This window comes from Dichomitus squalens, assembly GCF_000275845.1.
Source record: "Dichomitus squalens LYAD-421 SS1 unplaced genomic scaffold DICSQscaffold_32, whole genome shotgun sequence".
Taxonomy (NCBI): Eukaryota; Fungi; Basidiomycota; class Agaricomycetes; order Polyporales; family Polyporaceae; genus Dichomitus; species Dichomitus squalens.
Genome location: NW_006766914.1, coordinates 1 through 17,525, shown reverse-complemented (window position 1 = coordinate 17,525; position 17,525 = coordinate 1). Strand labels below are relative to the sequence as shown.

Genomic DNA, 17,525 nt, shown 5'->3' with positions numbered 1-17,525 from the left:
ATAAGACTACAACGGGGACGTGTGGATATATGGTATGAATAGCAGCAGCTTGACGATGTGTAGTGAAAGATGTACTAGATGCTGGTGTGCTTGCGGGATCGTGACGACGAACGGACTACCTCAACCCCATTCCCTCCTAATATCCCTTCATACCCCGATCCAAAAAAATCCCTCTAATCATAGATCGGGAAATCAAGTAAGCAGGAAGCATAACGATAAACAGGCTCATGACAACTCATGTCACAAGAGAGCGAGGGGAGCAAGGCTCAAAGGCAGAGGGAGGAGGCTCATGAGACCGCTGCGATGATAGCTTGCGTCTTCTCGTTCGCCTCGCGCAGAGCCTCCTCAAACGCCTTCAGATGCTCCTGCACAATCTTTCGTCCGTCTATCCTCCTCTGCACCCTCGGCGGCGATGTTGCACCCGCGGCCGATGTGGGCGTATCGCCGTCGACGATGCCTGCCTCCCATTTCTCTATCCTGATCCGGCTTCGTTCCGCGCTGTCCCACTCTGTCCGCCACCCGCCAAGTTTGTTCTTCAGTGCACGGATCTTCCTGCCCGCTTCTGTCGTCGCAGCCGCATTCACCTGTGTGTGCTCCGATATTGTCGCGAGGGATGTCGCGGTGCTCGTCGTGAACGTTCGAAGGTGCGCCAGGAGTGGAATGGCGGCTGCGGGCGTCGGAGGACCGCTGAGTGTCGGGGGAACAGGGAACTCGGCCTTGATGGGCGTGACCTGGGGCGAATACCTCCCGCCATACTCGTCCTCCTCATCCTCATCCCCCAGCCTTGACCTCTGGTCGGGGTCGACCTCCCAGTCGTTCGCCTCCTCTACAACCGTGTCCATATCGACCACCTCTCCCCTTCCTGTCCCTGCTCCCGCCCCCGCTGCACGCGCTGAGGACGGGCCGGGTGTCTGTACGTCGTCCTTGACGATGTCCTCGAGCTCAGGAAGGTGCGCAAGCGCGTCGTTCCCGCCCGGATCAGCCGAGATCTTGCGAAACTCGCGCTCGTACTCGAGCAGCTCGCGCACCTGCCCCTCCCGATCCCGCGTCGCGTCGTTGATCCGCCGTATCACGTCCGACGCGATCCTCTCTAGCGTGACGGGTGCGGGGCCGGTGGCGGAGGGAGGCTGGTCGCCGGCGTCGAGGCGGCGGAGCTGGGCGAGGAACTTCTCCGTGTACTCGAGGTCCGCGGCGAGGATCGCCATCGGGTCCTGCTCGGGCTGGCGGCGGGGCTTCGTCGGGGACGCGACGGGGCTCCTGAAGTCGGGGTCCAGGTCCTGCGGAGCGTCCCCCACCTCCAATCCTGGGACAGTGGGATGCGGGGACCCCCGGAAGTCGAGGTCGTGCGCGGGTGAGTGGGGCGACGCGCCGTTGAGCTGCGCAGCGAGCGAGTCCGCGGTGGCACCGCCGATATCCTCGTACCGGGGGTGCGGGGAGGCGACAGGGTCGTCGTACGTGCCTGCGGGGACGCCGTCGATGCCCTCTGCGCCCTCGTCATACTCTATCCCGAACTCCTCCGCGAGCAGCTTTGAGCCTGCGCTCGGCTCGGGGAGCAGCGCCGCGGCGAGCTCGTGCGCGAGCGAATGGCGGCCGTTTACACCGTCATCTTCTGCGACTGCGAGGGAGTCGGCGAGGGAGGAGCTGCGGAGGGAAGCTGAGGACTTGCGGGGATTGAGCGAGAGGGACTGTCTTGAGGGCGACTTGAGCAGGGAGGACCCGCCGGGGTTGGGGGAGAGGTACCGCGGGCTGAAGACGTCGTCGGTCTCGAGGGCGGGCATAGATCCGTATGTCGTTTGTGTTTGTGGTGGAATGTAAACCAAGCAGGAGCAGCCAAGAAATGGTTAGGAAGATCCCGAGGATAGAACGGGGATGAGATTGTCGATGGGGTCGGGTGGTGGCTAGAGGAAAGTGCTTGACAACGCCAATCCAGACTAGCGCACATGCGATTACTGTCACGGGCGCCAATCCACATGATGGTTCGGCCCCTACTCAGGCTTGCACGGTAGTAATTTGGGGAATTCGGCCTGCAGCCTACTACTTACCTGGTATCCATGAGTCTGAGAAATCCCTGCGACCTCGCACGTATGACCCATACAGATCAAGTCAGCCACCAGGTATGTACTCGTTTCACGCTCACCCGTGATTGTTGGTGATTCACTATTTGACATTCTCTATCGCGGTCAATGTACAAAATCATCGACTATACTGAAGGGAGCATGTTATATGAGCTTCTACCTGAGCTGGGATATCTGGCATGCAGTGAGGGTGCGTACTTCCTTACTCCGACTGAAGAGGGTCGGCAGGATTAGTATCAAGGCATTCCGGACTGACCAGTGATGTCCGAGAACCTCCCTGGACCAAGTCCCAGGTGCGAACGGAGGAGGCGCACTCAGATGAGGTGACCGAGCACGGTAGGACCCTCAAGATCGACCAAGACAGCGGACGAGCATCGTTACTCGGTACGGCAGATAGTCCGCTCTATGCTTGTCCTGCTTAGTACCCTGGTACTTGGGACTAATAACCGTAACACTTCACCCATAGCTCACCGCGCAAGAACGGTTGCTCCTAATATACACGGCAAGGTGTCCCGTCTTGTCGGCGTGCTGTAAGGTTCAGAGCGTCATGTGCAGCGACAGATGTCAGACGCCGCCGTGTTATCCTCAAGGCAGGGTAGTCGCATCGCCTGCAGCTGTTCCTGGCCCGCATTGCGTGGCCCTATCCTGTCCCCCTCCTTGTCCTTCATCTCTCCCATCGTCGTATCCTCCCTCAACATCTGCCTCTGCAATGGGTTCGGGTGTTAGGCCGTCACCAGTTAGAACACCTGGGCCGAGGCCGCGCGTACACAATCGTGCCTTGAGTGGCATCAAGACGATAGACGACGCAAACTAGGTCTGCTATTCCGCACCAAGATTGCATGTTATATTTCTCAACACCGCCCTCAGTATTCGTCACAGTCGCATTTGGATCAGATGATCAGTGATTTCATACACAGCCAAGCGCAACAGCGGAGCCTCTTGGGAAGTAGCACGGTGCGCTTATCATTCGTATTCGCGACTATCATCTTTGCTGAAACCAACCAATATACAGATCAGTCCCGGGAAGATGATGCGAGTGCTTGATACTCACACAGGGGAGTTCAAGAAGATCCACCCTACCGAGGAGGCGTATGCTATACTATCGCACACCTGGGATCCAGCGGGGGAACAATCTTACCACGATCTGCGACGGATGCAGTCTAAAGGCCTCCAATCTCTATTCGACCATCCTGACTTGTCTCCGAAGATCAGAGAGGCGTGTTCAATTGCACGTTCCCACGGTTATCGCTACATCTGGATCGATTCCTGTTGTATCGACAAGCAAGACAGCATAGAGCTCTCTGAGGCCATAAACACCATGTTCTTCTGGTACAGCAGGTCCAACGTCTGCTACGCATACCTAGTAGACGTTCCAAACGGGAAGGAGACAGATGCTCAATCACGCTTCCACACCAGTCGGTGGTTCTCTCGAGGATGGACACTCCAGGAACTCATAGCGCCCCGAGCGCTATTGTTCCTCTCGCGGGACTGGCAGCTTTTCGGTACGAAAGCCGCCTTGTCCGGTGCAATCGAGAAGATCACAGGCATCGAGCTCTCCGTCTTGAAGCAGCAGAAACCATTGAGCGCCATCCCCGTCATCGTCCGCATGGCTTGGGCAGCCAAGAGGGAGACAGAGAAAGTGGAGGACAGGGCGTATTCGTTGTTTGGTATCTTCGATGTCCATCTCCCTATGTCGTACGGCGAAGGGGATCGCGCTTTCTTCCGACTACAGGCAGCCCTGTTGCAGACGATCCCAGATCAGACAATCTTTGCATGGGGAGCTCGACTCTTCCTCGAATCGCCTCCGAAAGGTCGTACTGCCGTACTCTTTCGGACTCCCGACCATCATGCATCCTTCGTGGCTACCACGCCCCAGGATTTTGTGGATGCCACGCGCTTCCGCCCTTTCTCCGGCGACCTTTCTCCCTTCGGACTCACTCATATCCCTATCGCTGAATTCAGGAACACACCCTACGGCATGCGCACGCAGCTCCCATTGCTACCAATCTCTGTGCTCTTTGATGACAACGACCTCAAGTTGCACCGCTCTGCTACGACGGCGCAGTGGTACCTGCTCATCCTTTCCTGCGAACACCCCGACAAAGGGGGTCACCTCGTAGCTCGAGTCTGCTTCTCTGACACCGTTGGCTCAGATGAACCAAAACTCCTTCAACGGGGTTTCGTCCTGCTATCCACCAGCCGTGGCAAGGATCAAGCGTCTTTGTTCGACACGTTCATACTCTCGCCCACAGAGGTGCAACAATCTCACAGCAAGCTAATCATCGACACCGTCTATCTGCCCTTCATCTGGTTTTCTTCTTCATATTCCTGGGACAGATCCGAGTATGCGCGTCAGATGGCATCCAGTGCACCCGATAACTCAGCACTCTCTGTCCAACTGACGAAGTGGTCCGAAGTCGCGTTACGGGCCCAAGGCTTCGAGCCTGAGGTCAGACATTCGACTACACGCGATAGCCTCCTGGTACACCATTATCATTTCACTCTACGCCGGTGCAATGTGAGCATCAGCATAGAGCTCAGCTACCATCCAGGATCCTCCCATGGCCTCTTCTACGTCGCCTCATCGATCGTACCCACGTCTCTTGGCGAATCTGTTGTGGAATCCCAGGACAGTCCGCCCGCAAGCGTGACCGGAGAATACGGGGCGTCGGGCTTCCCGGACCTGACGCTCACGACGCCCACAGGGGAATTAACGCTAGTCATTGGGCTGGACTTTGATCCCCTTCTCCGGGAGTCCGACAAACGCGATCTATGCTACGTCAATATCCAAGTCGTCGAGTCGCCCCCAGAATTCCCGGCCTCGCTCGCGCACCCCAGCTCAGATGCACTCCACGCTGACTTGTATGGAACAACGGCGCACACTTGTCTCCCAAGTCTATCAGTGAAACACTTCTCAGCTCTGAAGCGCAGGCTCGAGTGGTTGCGAGGTTGTATAGGCAGAGGCAGCCTTGAGGCAGGTCGAGTGGTAGATGGGACAACGCTAACGGAAACGAGGTCACGTTAGCCCCCTGCTAGTTGTTCCGTCTGTCTATCACATGGTCGTCCTACCTTGCTGTCTTACAACACTTTAGGGGACTCACTGTACTAGCATCACATAGTGCGACAGCGAGACGCGCATTCTACTCCGGAATGTCCGTATATCGAAATGTCTAGTGGATCCTTGTCAAGCCATGTACTCTACGGTCTATGAGATCCAACCAGTATAAGAGGCAAACTCTATCACTATCAATATAGGGAGGCCATCGAACTGCAGTCTATTCTGTACCGGGCGTGCGTGTCTAGATATTTAGGAAGGTGTCGTCTAACTCTGATACTGTAGTCTATGAGAAAACGTTCTAGTAGTCTATATGTCCCCCAAATGTGCCCGGATTAATCACCTATGTCCTCGAATCAGCCAAAGCGGTCTCAAACCGCTCGATAACTTCCGTATCAGGACTGTCCAATCTCTTCAAAGCCGGGAAGATCGCCAAAAGCGCATCCACGACCGCAGGAGCCGCATCTGCCGTGTACCCTGGCATGGCCCGCGCGTCCCCGACCGCCAGACTCGTCACCTGGGCGACGAACGTCGTAACTTCCAACGCGCGTGGCGGGGGCGCGCTCAAGCTCAAGCTCTCTAGTAAGCGGAACGACCGCGCGACGAGTGCATACGCCGCGGGCGACAGCCGCGTCTTGCACCCATGTTGGCTGGTACCCTCGTCGTGCTCGTGCTCGTGATCGCTCAGGCAGACGTCCTCGTTTGCGCCGAGCTCCAACCGCTCAAGTTCAGGCCACCATCGCGCGAGCACCTCCAAGTCACCATCGACGAGGTCCGCGTCCTTCAGGACGAAGCTCCGGAGCTGGCGCACACGCGCGAGGGGCGCGAGGTCGTCGAGCGTGTACCCGCGCTGTGAGTGTGCGTCAGACGTCGCATCCTCCGCGTTCGCGTTAGGGTCAGCAACGGCAGCTAGTGAGTCGCGCTCCGTGCGGTCGTCGAGGAGGAGGTCACGCAGGCTCCCTGCCGCCTTCTGCGCGAGAAGCTCCAGGACGGACTTCATGTCTGTGCGGGGGTGCGCGTCCATAACCATGTCGAGGTGCAGCTTCTTCATGACACCCACGGGTAGGCGGGTGAGGAGCACGGTGAGGAGGAGCCCGCTCGTCCGTATCGTGAGCTCCTCGAGCGCAGGGAAGGACATCGCGTCCGCATCGTCTGGGTGAAGGGAGGAGAGACAGTCTTCAAACTCTTCCCCGCGGATGTGATCGGCGTGCACCTCAAGCATGCGGAGAGCGGGGAAGGTCGCGATGGCGGCGAGGGTGTTGCTCGTGAGGAAACGGCTGCTCTGGATGGTGAGGCTCCGGAGCTGGCTGAGAGACGCGACCGTCGCGTTCAGCGAGTCGGAGATGCTCCCCCGGACTTGCAGGCAGTGAAAGTGCGGGGCGCACACGCGGAGCTTTTCGAGGTACCTCGCCACGGCGTCGTTCCAAGCGATGATGTGCGCATCGGTCTCTTTGCGAGAGAAGCTCAGGCTGACAGAGACGCGCTGGATGCGCTCGGAGGTCCTCCAGATGTGCGGGATCAGGCACCCTGAATGGGAGAGGGTGGCGGCTTCGAGGTTGGGAAACACGTTCGGTCCGTACCCGTCTGGTAACCTGAACGACGGGGTGGAGCTCTTAGTGTGCAAGATTTGCCGGACGCGTTTGGCGGCAGCCTCGAAGGAGGGGGTCACGTCTACAGTGGGCTGCGAGTATGGTCTCAGTAAACCACATTCCTTGCGCCCACAAAGACCCGAAGCGAATGCTCACCTCGTCGTCCATCGTCGGGAGCAGCGCGAGGAGGGGCCCAAGCCCATCCATCCTCCTCCATAGCCTGTCCAACGCCGGATCCGTCCAAGTTTTGCAGCATCGTGCCAGCTGGGCGTACGTCCATCTCGGCCGAGTATCCGGAAGGTCGCTGCAGAAGTCAAAGATGAGCTGGAGGATCTCGTCTATACGCAGCGCCTGGTGCATGGTAACCAAAGGCCGTGGTAGAGAGCGGAGGGCGGGCTCAGCCCTGAATATGTGAATATGAGAAAGAAAGAGACGACGTCGTTGCTGGCAGATGATGCATGGTCGCTGCGCCTGAGGGACCTAACCGGCTGTCTGACCGAGGCGGTCCTCCAGCGCAGGAATCGTGTTCGACCTCTGATCCGCCCGTCCAAATTTTCGGATTCAAGCTCTCCGATTGGCTGAACCGTCCGGTCCGACGCACTCCAGATAAACTTTGCAGAGATCGCGGTGTGCACGACAACGCACGGTCGTTCCTCGTTCAAACAGATAGTTGATGCGGGACAGCGCTCTCATAGCATTGCACGATGTGATGGATAATACAAGCTCGTCATATGCATACAGCGTGGTACATAGCTTCGAAGCACAGAAGAGCATGGTCAGACGCCTAGACAACAGGGGGCTTCGTACCAGGCTGGAACTGGTAGGTCAAGCCGCACTTGCCGCAGTACTGACGGTCCTTGTGGAAGGCCATCTGACGTACAACCAATGGATTAGAACGGAAAAGGTGCCGAATGGCATGTGAATACGTACGAAGATACCAGCACCACACTCGGCCGAAGGGCACTCGCGACGAAGACGCTTGATTTTGCCGTCTGACTCCACCTTGTAGTACTTCAGGATGGACATCTTGACCTTCTTACGCTTGTGCTTGATCTTCTTGGGGGTCTGTAGAGGAACGTCAAGTGAACACCAGCGGATGCGCAGACTTGCACGAGGGGACGTACGTTGTAGGTCTTCTTCTTGCGCTTCTTAGCACCACCACGAAGGCGGAGCACCAGGTGGAGGGTCGACTCTTTCTGGATGTTGTAGTCACTGAGCGTCCGTCCGTCCTCGAGCTGCTTGCCCGCGAAGATCAGGCGCTGCTGGTCGGGGGGGATACTACAGACGACCGAGATCAGCAAAATGACACTTCAAACTACACGATCCGTCACATACCCCTCCTTGTCTTGGATCTTGGCCTTGACATTGTCGATGGTGTCCGAAGACTCGACCTCAAGGGTGATGGTCTTGCCCGTGAGGGTCTTTACGAAAATCTGCATTTCTGCTCCCGCGCACAACGCCCATCAGCTCCTTGGTCCTACCAAATATACCAAGGACAGTACTACTCACTTTTGGCCGCCTCTGTCTGTCCAACACGAGCTGTGCGGTGGAGTCGTCGACCGAAGCGAGTTCCTAGCTGAAGAGCAAGACCTGCGCGCGCGCTTCCTCAGGCTATATAGACCAGTATTAGTCAGCAGGCGACCTCTGTTGATGGTCCGTGCATTAGAGTTTGGGCTCAGTCCTGACTCCGATTGAGCGCCGCCTGAGTAAGCCGCTTACCGAGAAGCGTTGCGCGACACGCGTTGGCGCCCACGACGCGTGCCACATTGTGAGCGACGCGACGGCTGCCTGCTGCACACTGCCACTTCTCTCTGGACTCCGTCGACGCGTCTTCCACTTCATGATCATGGACAGCGACGAGGATATGCGTGTGGAGGATAATGAGCCCATCAACTGGCCGGCTAGTGGAAAGGGCAAAGGGAAGGGCAAAGCCGCAGCGCATGACGAGCCGTACGACCTCGAGAACCTACCATGGTGCGTCTGCTGAGTAAACACCTCCTTTCTGTCCGCAGTTTTTGACTAAGATTCAGGGTGGAGAAGTACCGGCCGGTGACATTGGACGACGTCGTGTCCCACCACGATATCACGAGCACGAGTGAGTACCTACCCCATGGGGTGGGCGACCGAAGCAGCTGACGGAGGTTCGTCTCGGGTAGTCGAGAAGTTCATTGAGAAGAACAGGTTACCGCACCTGCTGTTCTATGGTCCGCCTGGCACAGGAAAGACATCGACCATCCTCGCCGTCGCGCGGCGAATATACGGCACCGAGTACCGGAAGCAGATCCTCGAGGTACGCGATGTATACACTCACATATTATCCCAAACCCTCATCCCACATCCTCCTCTCCCCGACCACGACGTCCTTTGAATGCTAGCTAAACGCGTCCGACGACCGTGGCATCGAAGTCGTCCGCGAGCAAATCAAGAACTTCGCTGAGACGCGCACGCTCTTCTCCAAAGGCTACAAGCTCATCATCCTCGATGAGGCCGACATGATGACCACCGCCGCGCAGTCCGCGCTACGGCGCGTGATCGAGCAGTACACGAAGAACGTCCGGTTCTGTATCATCTGCAACTACGTAAACAAGATCATCCCCGCCATCCAGAGCCGTTGTACGCGGTTCAGGTTCTCCCCGCTTCCGATACCAGAGGTCGAGAAGAGAGTGAATAATGTGATCGACGCTGAAGGGTGAGTGTTCCAGTCCTTTTCTTGCCGCTCATACTGAGTTCGGCGAATACTGATGGGGCGGTAGGGTGAAGATCACGGCGGAGGGAAAGCAGGCCTTGCTCAAGCTCTCGAAGGGCGACATGCGTCGCGCGCTGAACGTCCTTCAAGCGTGTCACGCTGCGTACGAGCTCACAGGAGAGGCCGAGATATATAACTGCACCGGCAACCCTCAGCCCGCAGACATCGAGACGATCGTCAATTCAATGCTTCAAGACGACTTCACGACGTCTTACAATTGTTGGTTGCGTTCCATGGGTGTCGCGCCTCATCCTTCGAGACTAACCGTCGTTTTCAGTGATCTCTGCTTTGAAAATTGATCGCGGGCTGGCGCTGCCAGACCTGATTAACGGCGCGTACGAGTACATCGAGACGATCAACTTCAAGCCCCATGCGCGCATATACCTGCTGGATTTCCTCGCTACGACGGAGTGCGTGTTCTCCACTTGCTTGTTCACTTTTGTGCATGCTGAACGCGCGGTCGGGTTAGGCACCGACTGTCGACGGGCGGGAGCGAGAAGCTCCAATTCACGGCCCTCCTAGGTGCGTTCAAGCATGCCGTCGAGCTGTCTGCGAAGGATCCGTGAAGTATTGTCGTCACATTGCGTTATATCATCCTGCATTTGCTGTATTCGTTGTGTATTAGCTTTCTACATCGTTATTGATACAATTCATGGATATATTACGGCTACAGGGGTCCGTCGTCACTCGCACGTAGGGGATTATCGTCGCTACTTCCTTTCAGCTGACTGCCCCACCTGACTCAGCTCCATGTCTTTCAGCGCGTCGATTTCGAAGGCGTCGACCTCCGTATCACCGGCCAACGTCTCGCCTATGGAGCCCATTACTCGGCTTGCGAAGTTCATAGACGCAAGCCCAGAGCTCTCCGTGAAGATGAACGTAGACTGGTCTATGTCGAGATGTTGAGGTTTGTGTTTCGCCCTTTGGAGATCGAGGAGGAACCTCGACACGAGGGTACTGGTGACGCTGGACATGCGTATGGAAATGTGAATTGAGATACTTGGGCTAGGAGTTGTTTGGCTCACACAGGGGTGAATGCCGTGACGGCGCTATAACCGCCATTGCCGGAAATCTGTCGGGTGTCAATTAAGTCGTAGTCTTGCGCTCTAGAGACATCACGCGAAGCTCACAGATGCCATGGAGAAAGACAGATGGAGGACGTTCATTACCAGGAGTATGCTAGACAGCGATTTAGCGAACGATTGGATACGGCTTATAATGAACTTGCGCACATGAAGTAGAGGGTGCCTATCCGGAAGGAACAGGATAGGGCTCAGCGTGGTCTGACAACTTAAGAACATAGACTCACCATTTTGAATGAGTACTCTCTCGAACGTCAACGACCTGGATACTGCAGCAAAGATATGCCGCCGATATAGCCTGATCCAGGTAATGATGATCAACAGGACGTCTGAAGTGATCAGGCACGTTCTGGCGAGTATGGTGACTGGCTCAAGGATAAGCTTCGCACTATGCGCGTCCACGCAAGGCACTTACACCTGGAAGGCGACAATTAGTCTGTATCCGGAGATGAGTATCGGATGAGCTTACATGATAGAAATGTTCAACGGTTCCACATCAGTGTTCAGGCAACCGAACACGGGGTCAACGAATCCCGTGAGTCCGTAGCCGTAGTCGGCCTACAGAGCACCGTCAACCTACATCACGTCGCCGATCCACGAAACGAGCGTACCATGTTGACTCCGTAAGGGACCAAGGAGAGTATGAGGATGAAGAGCGCCAGGGGCCAATTCTTGCTCAGAGCATATGCACGCAGGCTGGAGAAGACTATACCGAAAGATCAGCACGAGGAACGCTCCAGTCCAGGGCGGCGACCACACGCGTACCTGCTGGGGGCAGAAACTGGAGGTAGACGAGTGCCAGTCCTGCTCTCTGATACAGCGCGCAGCTGTTCACAATCAGTGAACTGGTTGTAGGATGCAGCCATGGTCAATGGTACCTCTAGAGCGTTACACGTTAGTAGGGTTCGTCAACGCACGCAGATTCGAGAGGTCGTACCTTATCGCTTTTGAACTGTATCAGTTGGAAGTAGTTGACGATGACGTTGACAAAGGCTACATATCGATTCGCCAGGAAGAGGGCTTTCGCCCCCGTGAACGGCCCCTTCCAAAAATACTCCACCTCGATGTCGAGGGTGATGAGGCAGTCGTAGATGTAGAAAACTATATTGCATGCAGTCGATCAGCTTTGGGAGTTGTTGACTTCAAGCGAGATATGGGGTTTACTATTGGCTGCGACGAGGCAGTAATCCGAGACAAGGCTTCAATAAAACCCATGGGAGGCGGATTAGTCATTGGTTGATCGGTCATATCGACTACGGTGGCAAACAATCCTGAGGTACGTACAATTCGTGGAAGAGTTCAACGGTGGTAGGGTCGTAAGACATCGCAGATAGTTGAGTGCAGTGGTGTGGAAGACTGGAGGTATCAGATGCAAAAGCTCAGACGGATGCAGCGCGGCGACGCCGACTAGTGAAGGCCAAGCCTACGGAATCCGGACGAAGTGCCGGCGAAAGTAGAAGATTTGAATTTCTAAGAAGTGGCGTAGGGCTCATGTGCCCTATTATATCGCCTCGCGGATCGTCTCCTAAAGTCGTTAGCACGAAAGAACGTTTCCAAATGTGTCGTAAGCTTGCAATATCCTCGGCGTCAGATGGCACCACGGCGACGCTCATCTGCATACGTCCAACGGTCCTTTGGCAAAACGTAGCAACCCGTGCGCGCTGCCAGCTCGCGAAGCGTGCCGCACCCCAGAGGGAACTGTCAGCCCTGGGCACAGAGCAGAAGGTGATAGACTCACGCGAATAGTGGTCATGCTCTGATCGAACGCGGATAGGTCGGCCAGGGGCGCGCAGCTGCCCGCTGTCCAGGTCATCTTGCTCGTGATTGTGGCGACTCATCGCCTACACAGCGCGTCTTGTCCGCATTTGCAAATGTCGTATCTTCGGTTGCGTTACGAAGACTCGGACATAAAGATTTGGCGCAGTCTGTCGAGTTCCCTCACACGGTGCCTGTGCGATGCGAGTCTGTGTCAAATGCAGACTTCTCGGTGATGATCCCGTAGAACTTTCGATGGCACCGGGTGAGCGAGATTTGCAAGCTCGAAACGCTGCCGCAGGAGCATTGAGCAGAGCGGGCTTGCGTCAGGCTGGTATATCCTTCTTTCGGAGCGCAAACTAAAGAGTTTAACAAAGCCGTGTGGGCCAAGCACGCTTTGTTTTGTTGGTAAAGACGATGAAGAGATAGCCTGACGGAGTCCACCGGCCGATGGCGAGAGCAAAGCAGTATCTGCGACCAAGCGCCCGGTACCCGCGGTCGCACAGAGAGCGCTGAGCGCTTGAGGTCCGAGTCCGATGAGCTGGCAGTCGGAGGCGAAGATACAGTCGTTCTCTCGGTCAATCCAACTCCAAGATAGTTTCAGCAATCTATCTGAGATACAAACTCTAGTCTCTGTAGTTGCTCTGCTGGCACTCTGCCAAATGTACGGCAAGCCGCCTTGCACTGGTGTAGTGATGCCATTTTGACTTTGCGTTGAAAAAATGTGCCAGTGAAGCCTATAGCACAATACAATATACAAGGAGCTGCTTTATACTCAACTGTCTACTGAAGTGAGCTCCATAGAGTCAGATGGTTCAGCTTCTGACCTCTCATTCCATATATTTATAGACAATGTTTCATCCAATGACCCCACAACCCTGCTTGCAAAGCTTACAGATGCAACCTCTGATCTGCTGCCAGAGTTAAATGTGGACTGATCTCCATGCAAATTGTGAGAGCTATGCTTGGCCTTTTGCAGATCAAGGAGGAATCTTGAGATAAGGATGCTGGTGACCCTACATCATCCATTTGAGATTAGTAGATCTAAATTGACAATCACTATAAGCAGAACAACATAGCTTACAGAGGTGTGAATGTTGCAACATCACTGTATCCAGGGTCTGTTGAGAACTATCCACCATGTGTTACATCCTCAATCTGAGTAAGATCAATAGCAGCTTACTGATGCTAGGGATAAAGAGATATGAAGGATGTTGAGGGCTAGTAGTACACTGGAGAGCAGTTCAATAAGATGCCAGTGCATGATTAGATCATGATCTGTACATGAAGTAGAGGGTGCCTAGGGGAGAGACACTTCATGAGAATCCAATTGTCCAAGTCCTGGCCAGTTGTGCATTGACTCACCATCTTGCAGGAGAACACTCTCAAATGTAAGGTGCCTCAATATACCACCAAAGACATGTCTTCTATATAGCCTTGCCCAGGTAATTATGAGCAAGATAGCATCTTGAACAATCAGACATGTGCGTGAAAGGATTGTGACTGCCATATAGGATGATGATGAATATATATGACCGCATCACAAAAACATTCAAAACACCGACAACTATTGATTGAGGTTTAGTGACGGTCCAACTCAGGCAGTTTGATAGGCTTACATTATAGATATATGCATTGGCTCAGTGTCACTGAGTGCACAGCCAAAGATACTATCTGGAACACCTGTTACATTATAGCTGTAGTCTGCCTAGATGGTGTTGTCATCCTTTGCTAGGCTGTGATAAGATGAGAACCTACCATGTTGACCCCATAAGGCACTAAGGCAAGCACAAGGACAAGCATTGCCAGAGGCCAGCTCTTGCTCAGTGCAAATGCACGCAAACAAGAGAACACTGCAAAGGAGGGCTATGAGATGCGGCTCTAGCCAGAGGTATAAGACATACCTGCAGGAGGCAGTAATTGAAGGTAGACAATTGCTAGCGTTATTCGTTCATCAATCGCACAGCTTTCCAACAACACCGTTGAGCACTATATAGAGGACTATGTATTGGGTGGATTCGACGATACCTCTATAGTATAGCCCATCAGTATGGACCATGACTAAGCGGACATAAAGAACATGCGTACCCGATCATTGTTGTACCATGCAGCAGCATCACTATACCATGCATTTTGGCCAGACCATGAGAAGAATAGAGTGAGCACGTCCGCGAGGGCCAGGTAGCGGTTGAACAGGAAGAGCGCCGTCGCGCCGGTAAATGGTCTCTTCCAGAAGAACTCCACCTCGTCGTCCAGAGTGAGGAGACAGTCATAGATGTAGAACACTAAAGTGACAGGAGACTAGTTAGGTCGCGACTCGTGTCAGAGGTTAAGGAAGACACTCACCGTTGCTCGTTATGCTACAGTAATTCCCGACGAAGCTAGAAGGATGGAGCAAGTAGGATGAGCCGTCGGTCACGACGTAAGGCTGCTCGAAGGACATACAACTCATACACCGTCTTCACGAGGGTAGGATCGTAGGTAGACATTGTAGGTGTGGTTCGAAGTCTCGCTAAGGGACTGCTGCGGCGGGAGCAGGGCGACGCGATCTGCTTATTGACCGCCTGTGATTATATATCAATGAGGGCGTCTGATTCCGTGGCACGGTCCCATCAGGGCTATTGGTGACTAAATTGTGAGGAATGCTCCGTACCCGTTAGCATAGAGGCCGATCAAAAATTATGGCGAGGCTATGAGAATGCTGTGATCAACGTCATCTGCATCCGCCGAATCAGATACGCCATCTACGGAAGAGAACTCACGATGGGGAAGTGTGAACGCGAATCCTGACGCAGCTCGCACATCCTCTCTCTCTATGATATCTTCGAAACGAGCTTCATCCTCACGCGTTTATGGGAGTCTCGTGGCTTCATGATACGTGCGACCGGTGGGACTCCGAGGGAAGAGATCTAATGAATTGGTCAGTACCGCAGCGCTTTTGAAAATGTATACGAACTTATGCAGGCTAGGTTTGACAGATGTCTTCGCACTACAGGCGCAAGGATGACACAGAAGGTAGCTGTAAGCGCGCGTGCCAAGGTACACGGCTAGGTTTGCCTAGCTCATTACTGTCCATTGAGTCACTAGCCTTGTGTGCGTAGCCATGAAAAAGATGGGATGCAAAGGTGTGCAAAACGGCAGATAGGAGCCATGGCAGAGTGCGATTAACAGGTGATTTACCCAAATCGATAGGCAAGTCAGCGGGAGCAAAAGCAGCTACCAGGAGCGCCCAGCGTGCTGGCTGGGATGGGTATCACCATATAATGATAATAATATTGTGGACGCGCCGATTGCTTTCTTCCCTCCTCGGTCATGTTGCTACACATTAGTTGACCGAACGCATGAATCTTTCTGCATTCCCGGTGTCTAGGCTGCGTACCCCTTCTCGGCCCACCTATCCCGCAAGAAGGATGCCCGCGACGTTTCCGCTCTAGTCTTCGCGAACGTATCGGAGACACCTTCAGATGTTCTGCATGCCAAATCCACGTCGTCACGGGTGGCAGGCTTGCATGGTCTGGACAGGTGCGCCCACTCGATATCTAAAAAGCACATTACGCCGTCGGCGACCCTCAGTCGCGAATACCGGAACGATCCTTAACTTTGTGCTCTCATACGGCTTCAAGTTGACCTCTCCATCATGCAAGCGCGACTTTGGCCACATGGTCGTCGTTCCGTGTCTTCGACTGGTCACGGCTTGCAGTGGTGTCAGAGTCCGCCGTGGAGCCCCCACCAGAACGCTAGATTGGAGCCTTTCGACCTTACTGATGGACCCTCGTATGAAAACGTCGAGAAGACAACCGTGTAGAAGCCGCATGCTTTTGCGCACCCTTACCTGTTCGCCATGACCGAGTACGTCACCTCGCCCTCCCCCCTCTAAATCCTTCCTGAATTCGCCGCTAGGTTAGGCACCGTCTATCGACAAGCGGTATCTAGAGCATCCCATTCATGGTGCCGTCCTGCTCGGGATTCTGACGTCCTCATATGCCTGCTTTGCACGTTGTTCCACAATGCCCTCGTAATTGTATCTTCGGAAATACTCCATAAGACTCGTACAGCACATTTAGGCTACTTTTATTCGACGTTGCACTCCGATTTTAATGGGCTTTACTCCACGCCGTTCGACGCGTCGGTCTCAGGGCTTCCAACGTCCATATCACCGGCCAATGCTTCACCTATGGAGGCCACCACTCTGCTTGCGAAGCCGACGGACGCAGAACCTGCGTTGCTGGCAGAAACGAGTGCAGACCGGTCTGCGTTGAAATGCTGAGATTCATGCTTGGCCCTTTGCAGATCTAGTAGGAACCTCGAGACGAGAATACTAGTAACCCTGATAGTGAAGAGATAGCTGTCAGCCGATGGACATTAACCAGATACGCGACTTGGAGGTTGGGTTACATGGGGGTGAATGCGGTGACGTCGCTGTATCCGTTGTTGCCTGAGATCTGTGTGCACGTTGTAGTCGGTACGCTCGCGTCTGAGAGATGTCGAGTGTAACTCACGGCTGCTAGGGAAAAGGACAGATGGAGGGCGTTCATCACAAGAAGTATGCTGGATGACGATTCAAACAGGTGTCATTTGCGATGATCAATGAAATACTAACATGAAATACAGCGTGCCTATCAAAATGGGTATCAGCCTAGTCCGACTATCGACAGGAAGGTCACTCACCATTTTGGATGAGAACCCTCTCAAATGTCAAGGGGTTGGACGTCTCCGAGAAGATACGACGCCTATACAACCTTACCCAAGTAATGATGATTAACAAAATGTCCGCAATGATGAGACATACTCGGGAGAGTATGGTGACTAAGACGGAAGTCAGTAGTCACGCGAGACATGTGTCACAGTTTTCTCGTGCCACGTGACCTGGGGGTCATGTGAACCAGGACAGACGCTCACCTCGACCACGGACAACTCGTATCGGAAAGTGGAGGAGACAGGATCGAACCCAGGGCCTTGAGGGGTCCGGGAGCGCCCATCTTCACTCACGGACAGGTGACCTACATGCCAGCAGGGGGCGCTTACTCATGAGCAGGAGTCCGGACTTGGCATGACTCAGGTGTTAGTCATGAGGACACCATGTGACAGGTCAGGAGACAGGACACGAGTCAGCAGACTCTGACCAAGCAGGGACAAATAGGTACCTGGTCTGTGCACCGTTGTAATTGTATAAATAGTAGGGGGTCTGAGGCAGGGAACCTCAGACTTGATCTTCTCGTCGAT

At 54.5% G+C, this 17,525-nt stretch overlaps 8 protein-coding genes across 8 annotated transcripts; 3 read left to right on the top strand and 5 right to left on the bottom strand.

Annotated features, from left to right (window-relative positions):
- Window positions 1-287: 287 nt before the first annotated feature.
- DICSQDRAFT_65701 (uncharacterized protein) lies at window positions 288-1,778 on the bottom strand (the record flags this gene model as incomplete). Its single annotated transcript, XM_007368086.1, has 1 exon — window positions 288-1,778. One exon carries the CDS (start codon window positions 1,776-1,778, stop codon window positions 288-290), a length of 1,491 nt encoding a protein of 496 aa, XP_007368148.1.
- A 1,450-nt stretch (window positions 1,779-3,228) lies between these two features.
- DICSQDRAFT_65792 (HET-domain-containing protein) lies at window positions 3,229-3,852 on the top strand (the record flags this gene model as incomplete). Its single annotated transcript, XM_007368085.1, has 1 exon — window positions 3,229-3,852. A coding segment is annotated over one exon (624 nt), but the record flags the coding sequence as incomplete, so codon positions are not given.
- Window positions 3,853-5,473: 1,621 nt separating this feature from the next.
- Window positions 5,474-7,079, bottom strand: DICSQDRAFT_148676 (uncharacterized protein; the record flags this gene model as incomplete). Its single annotated transcript, XM_007368084.1, has 2 exons — window positions 5,474-6,811; window positions 6,876-7,079. 2 exons carry the CDS (start codon window positions 7,077-7,079, stop codon window positions 5,474-5,476), a joined length of 1,542 nt encoding a protein of 513 aa, XP_007368146.1.
- Window positions 7,080-7,503: 424 nt separating this feature from the next.
- Window positions 7,504-8,158, bottom strand: DICSQDRAFT_65828 (ubiquitin/40s ribosomal protein S27a fusion; the record flags this gene model as incomplete). The annotated part of the gene is made up of 4 exons (XM_007368083.1): window positions 7,504-7,590; window positions 7,650-7,784; window positions 7,844-7,997; window positions 8,055-8,158. The coding sequence occupies 4 exons, from the start codon at window positions 8,156-8,158 to the stop codon at window positions 7,504-7,506; spliced, it is 480 nt and encodes a 159-aa protein (XP_007368145.1).
- A 425-nt stretch (window positions 8,159-8,583) lies between these two features.
- On the top strand, window positions 8,584-10,031 carry DICSQDRAFT_65827 (P-loop containing nucleoside triphosphate hydrolase protein; the record flags this gene model as incomplete). The annotated part of the gene is made up of 7 exons (XM_007368082.1): window positions 8,584-8,693; window positions 8,750-8,814; window positions 8,876-9,009; window positions 9,095-9,408; window positions 9,473-9,684; window positions 9,743-9,875; window positions 9,935-10,031. 7 exons carry the CDS (start codon window positions 8,584-8,586, stop codon window positions 10,029-10,031), a joined length of 1,065 nt encoding a protein of 354 aa, XP_007368144.1.
- Window positions 10,032-10,175: 144 nt separating this feature from the next.
- DICSQDRAFT_172342 (uncharacterized protein) lies at window positions 10,176-11,872 on the bottom strand (the record flags this gene model as incomplete). The annotated part of the gene is made up of 12 exons (XM_007368081.1): window positions 10,176-10,431; window positions 10,491-10,537; window positions 10,596-10,644; window positions 10,698-10,713; window positions 10,775-10,896; window positions 10,963-10,983; window positions 11,017-11,105; window positions 11,159-11,253; window positions 11,313-11,392; window positions 11,465-11,648; window positions 11,712-11,746; window positions 11,832-11,872. The coding sequence occupies 12 exons, from the start codon at window positions 11,870-11,872 to the stop codon at window positions 10,176-10,178; spliced, it is 1,035 nt and encodes a 344-aa protein (XP_007368143.1).
- Window positions 11,873-13,730: 1,858 nt separating this feature from the next.
- Window positions 13,731-15,268, bottom strand: DICSQDRAFT_162601 (uncharacterized protein; the record flags this gene model as incomplete). Its single annotated transcript, XM_007368080.1, has 10 exons — window positions 15,259-15,268; window positions 15,061-15,211; window positions 14,956-14,992; window positions 14,748-14,892; window positions 14,649-14,683; window positions 14,391-14,587; window positions 14,207-14,270; window positions 14,061-14,155; window positions 13,920-14,010; window positions 13,731-13,805 (listed from the first exon to the last, which is right to left on the bottom strand). Coding segments are annotated over exons 4-10 (600 nt in total), but the record flags the coding sequence as incomplete, so codon positions are not given.
- Window positions 15,269-15,615: 347 nt separating this feature from the next.
- DICSQDRAFT_156423 (uncharacterized protein) lies at window positions 15,616-16,295 on the top strand. Its single transcript, XM_007368079.1, has 2 exons — window positions 15,616-16,151; window positions 16,203-16,295. The coding sequence occupies exon 1, from the start codon at window positions 15,767-15,769 to the stop codon at window positions 16,145-16,147; it is 381 nt and encodes a 126-aa protein (XP_007368141.1). The 5' UTR covers window positions 15,616-15,766; the 3' UTR covers window positions 16,148-16,151; window positions 16,203-16,295.
- Window positions 16,296-17,525: the final 1,230 nt, after the last annotated feature.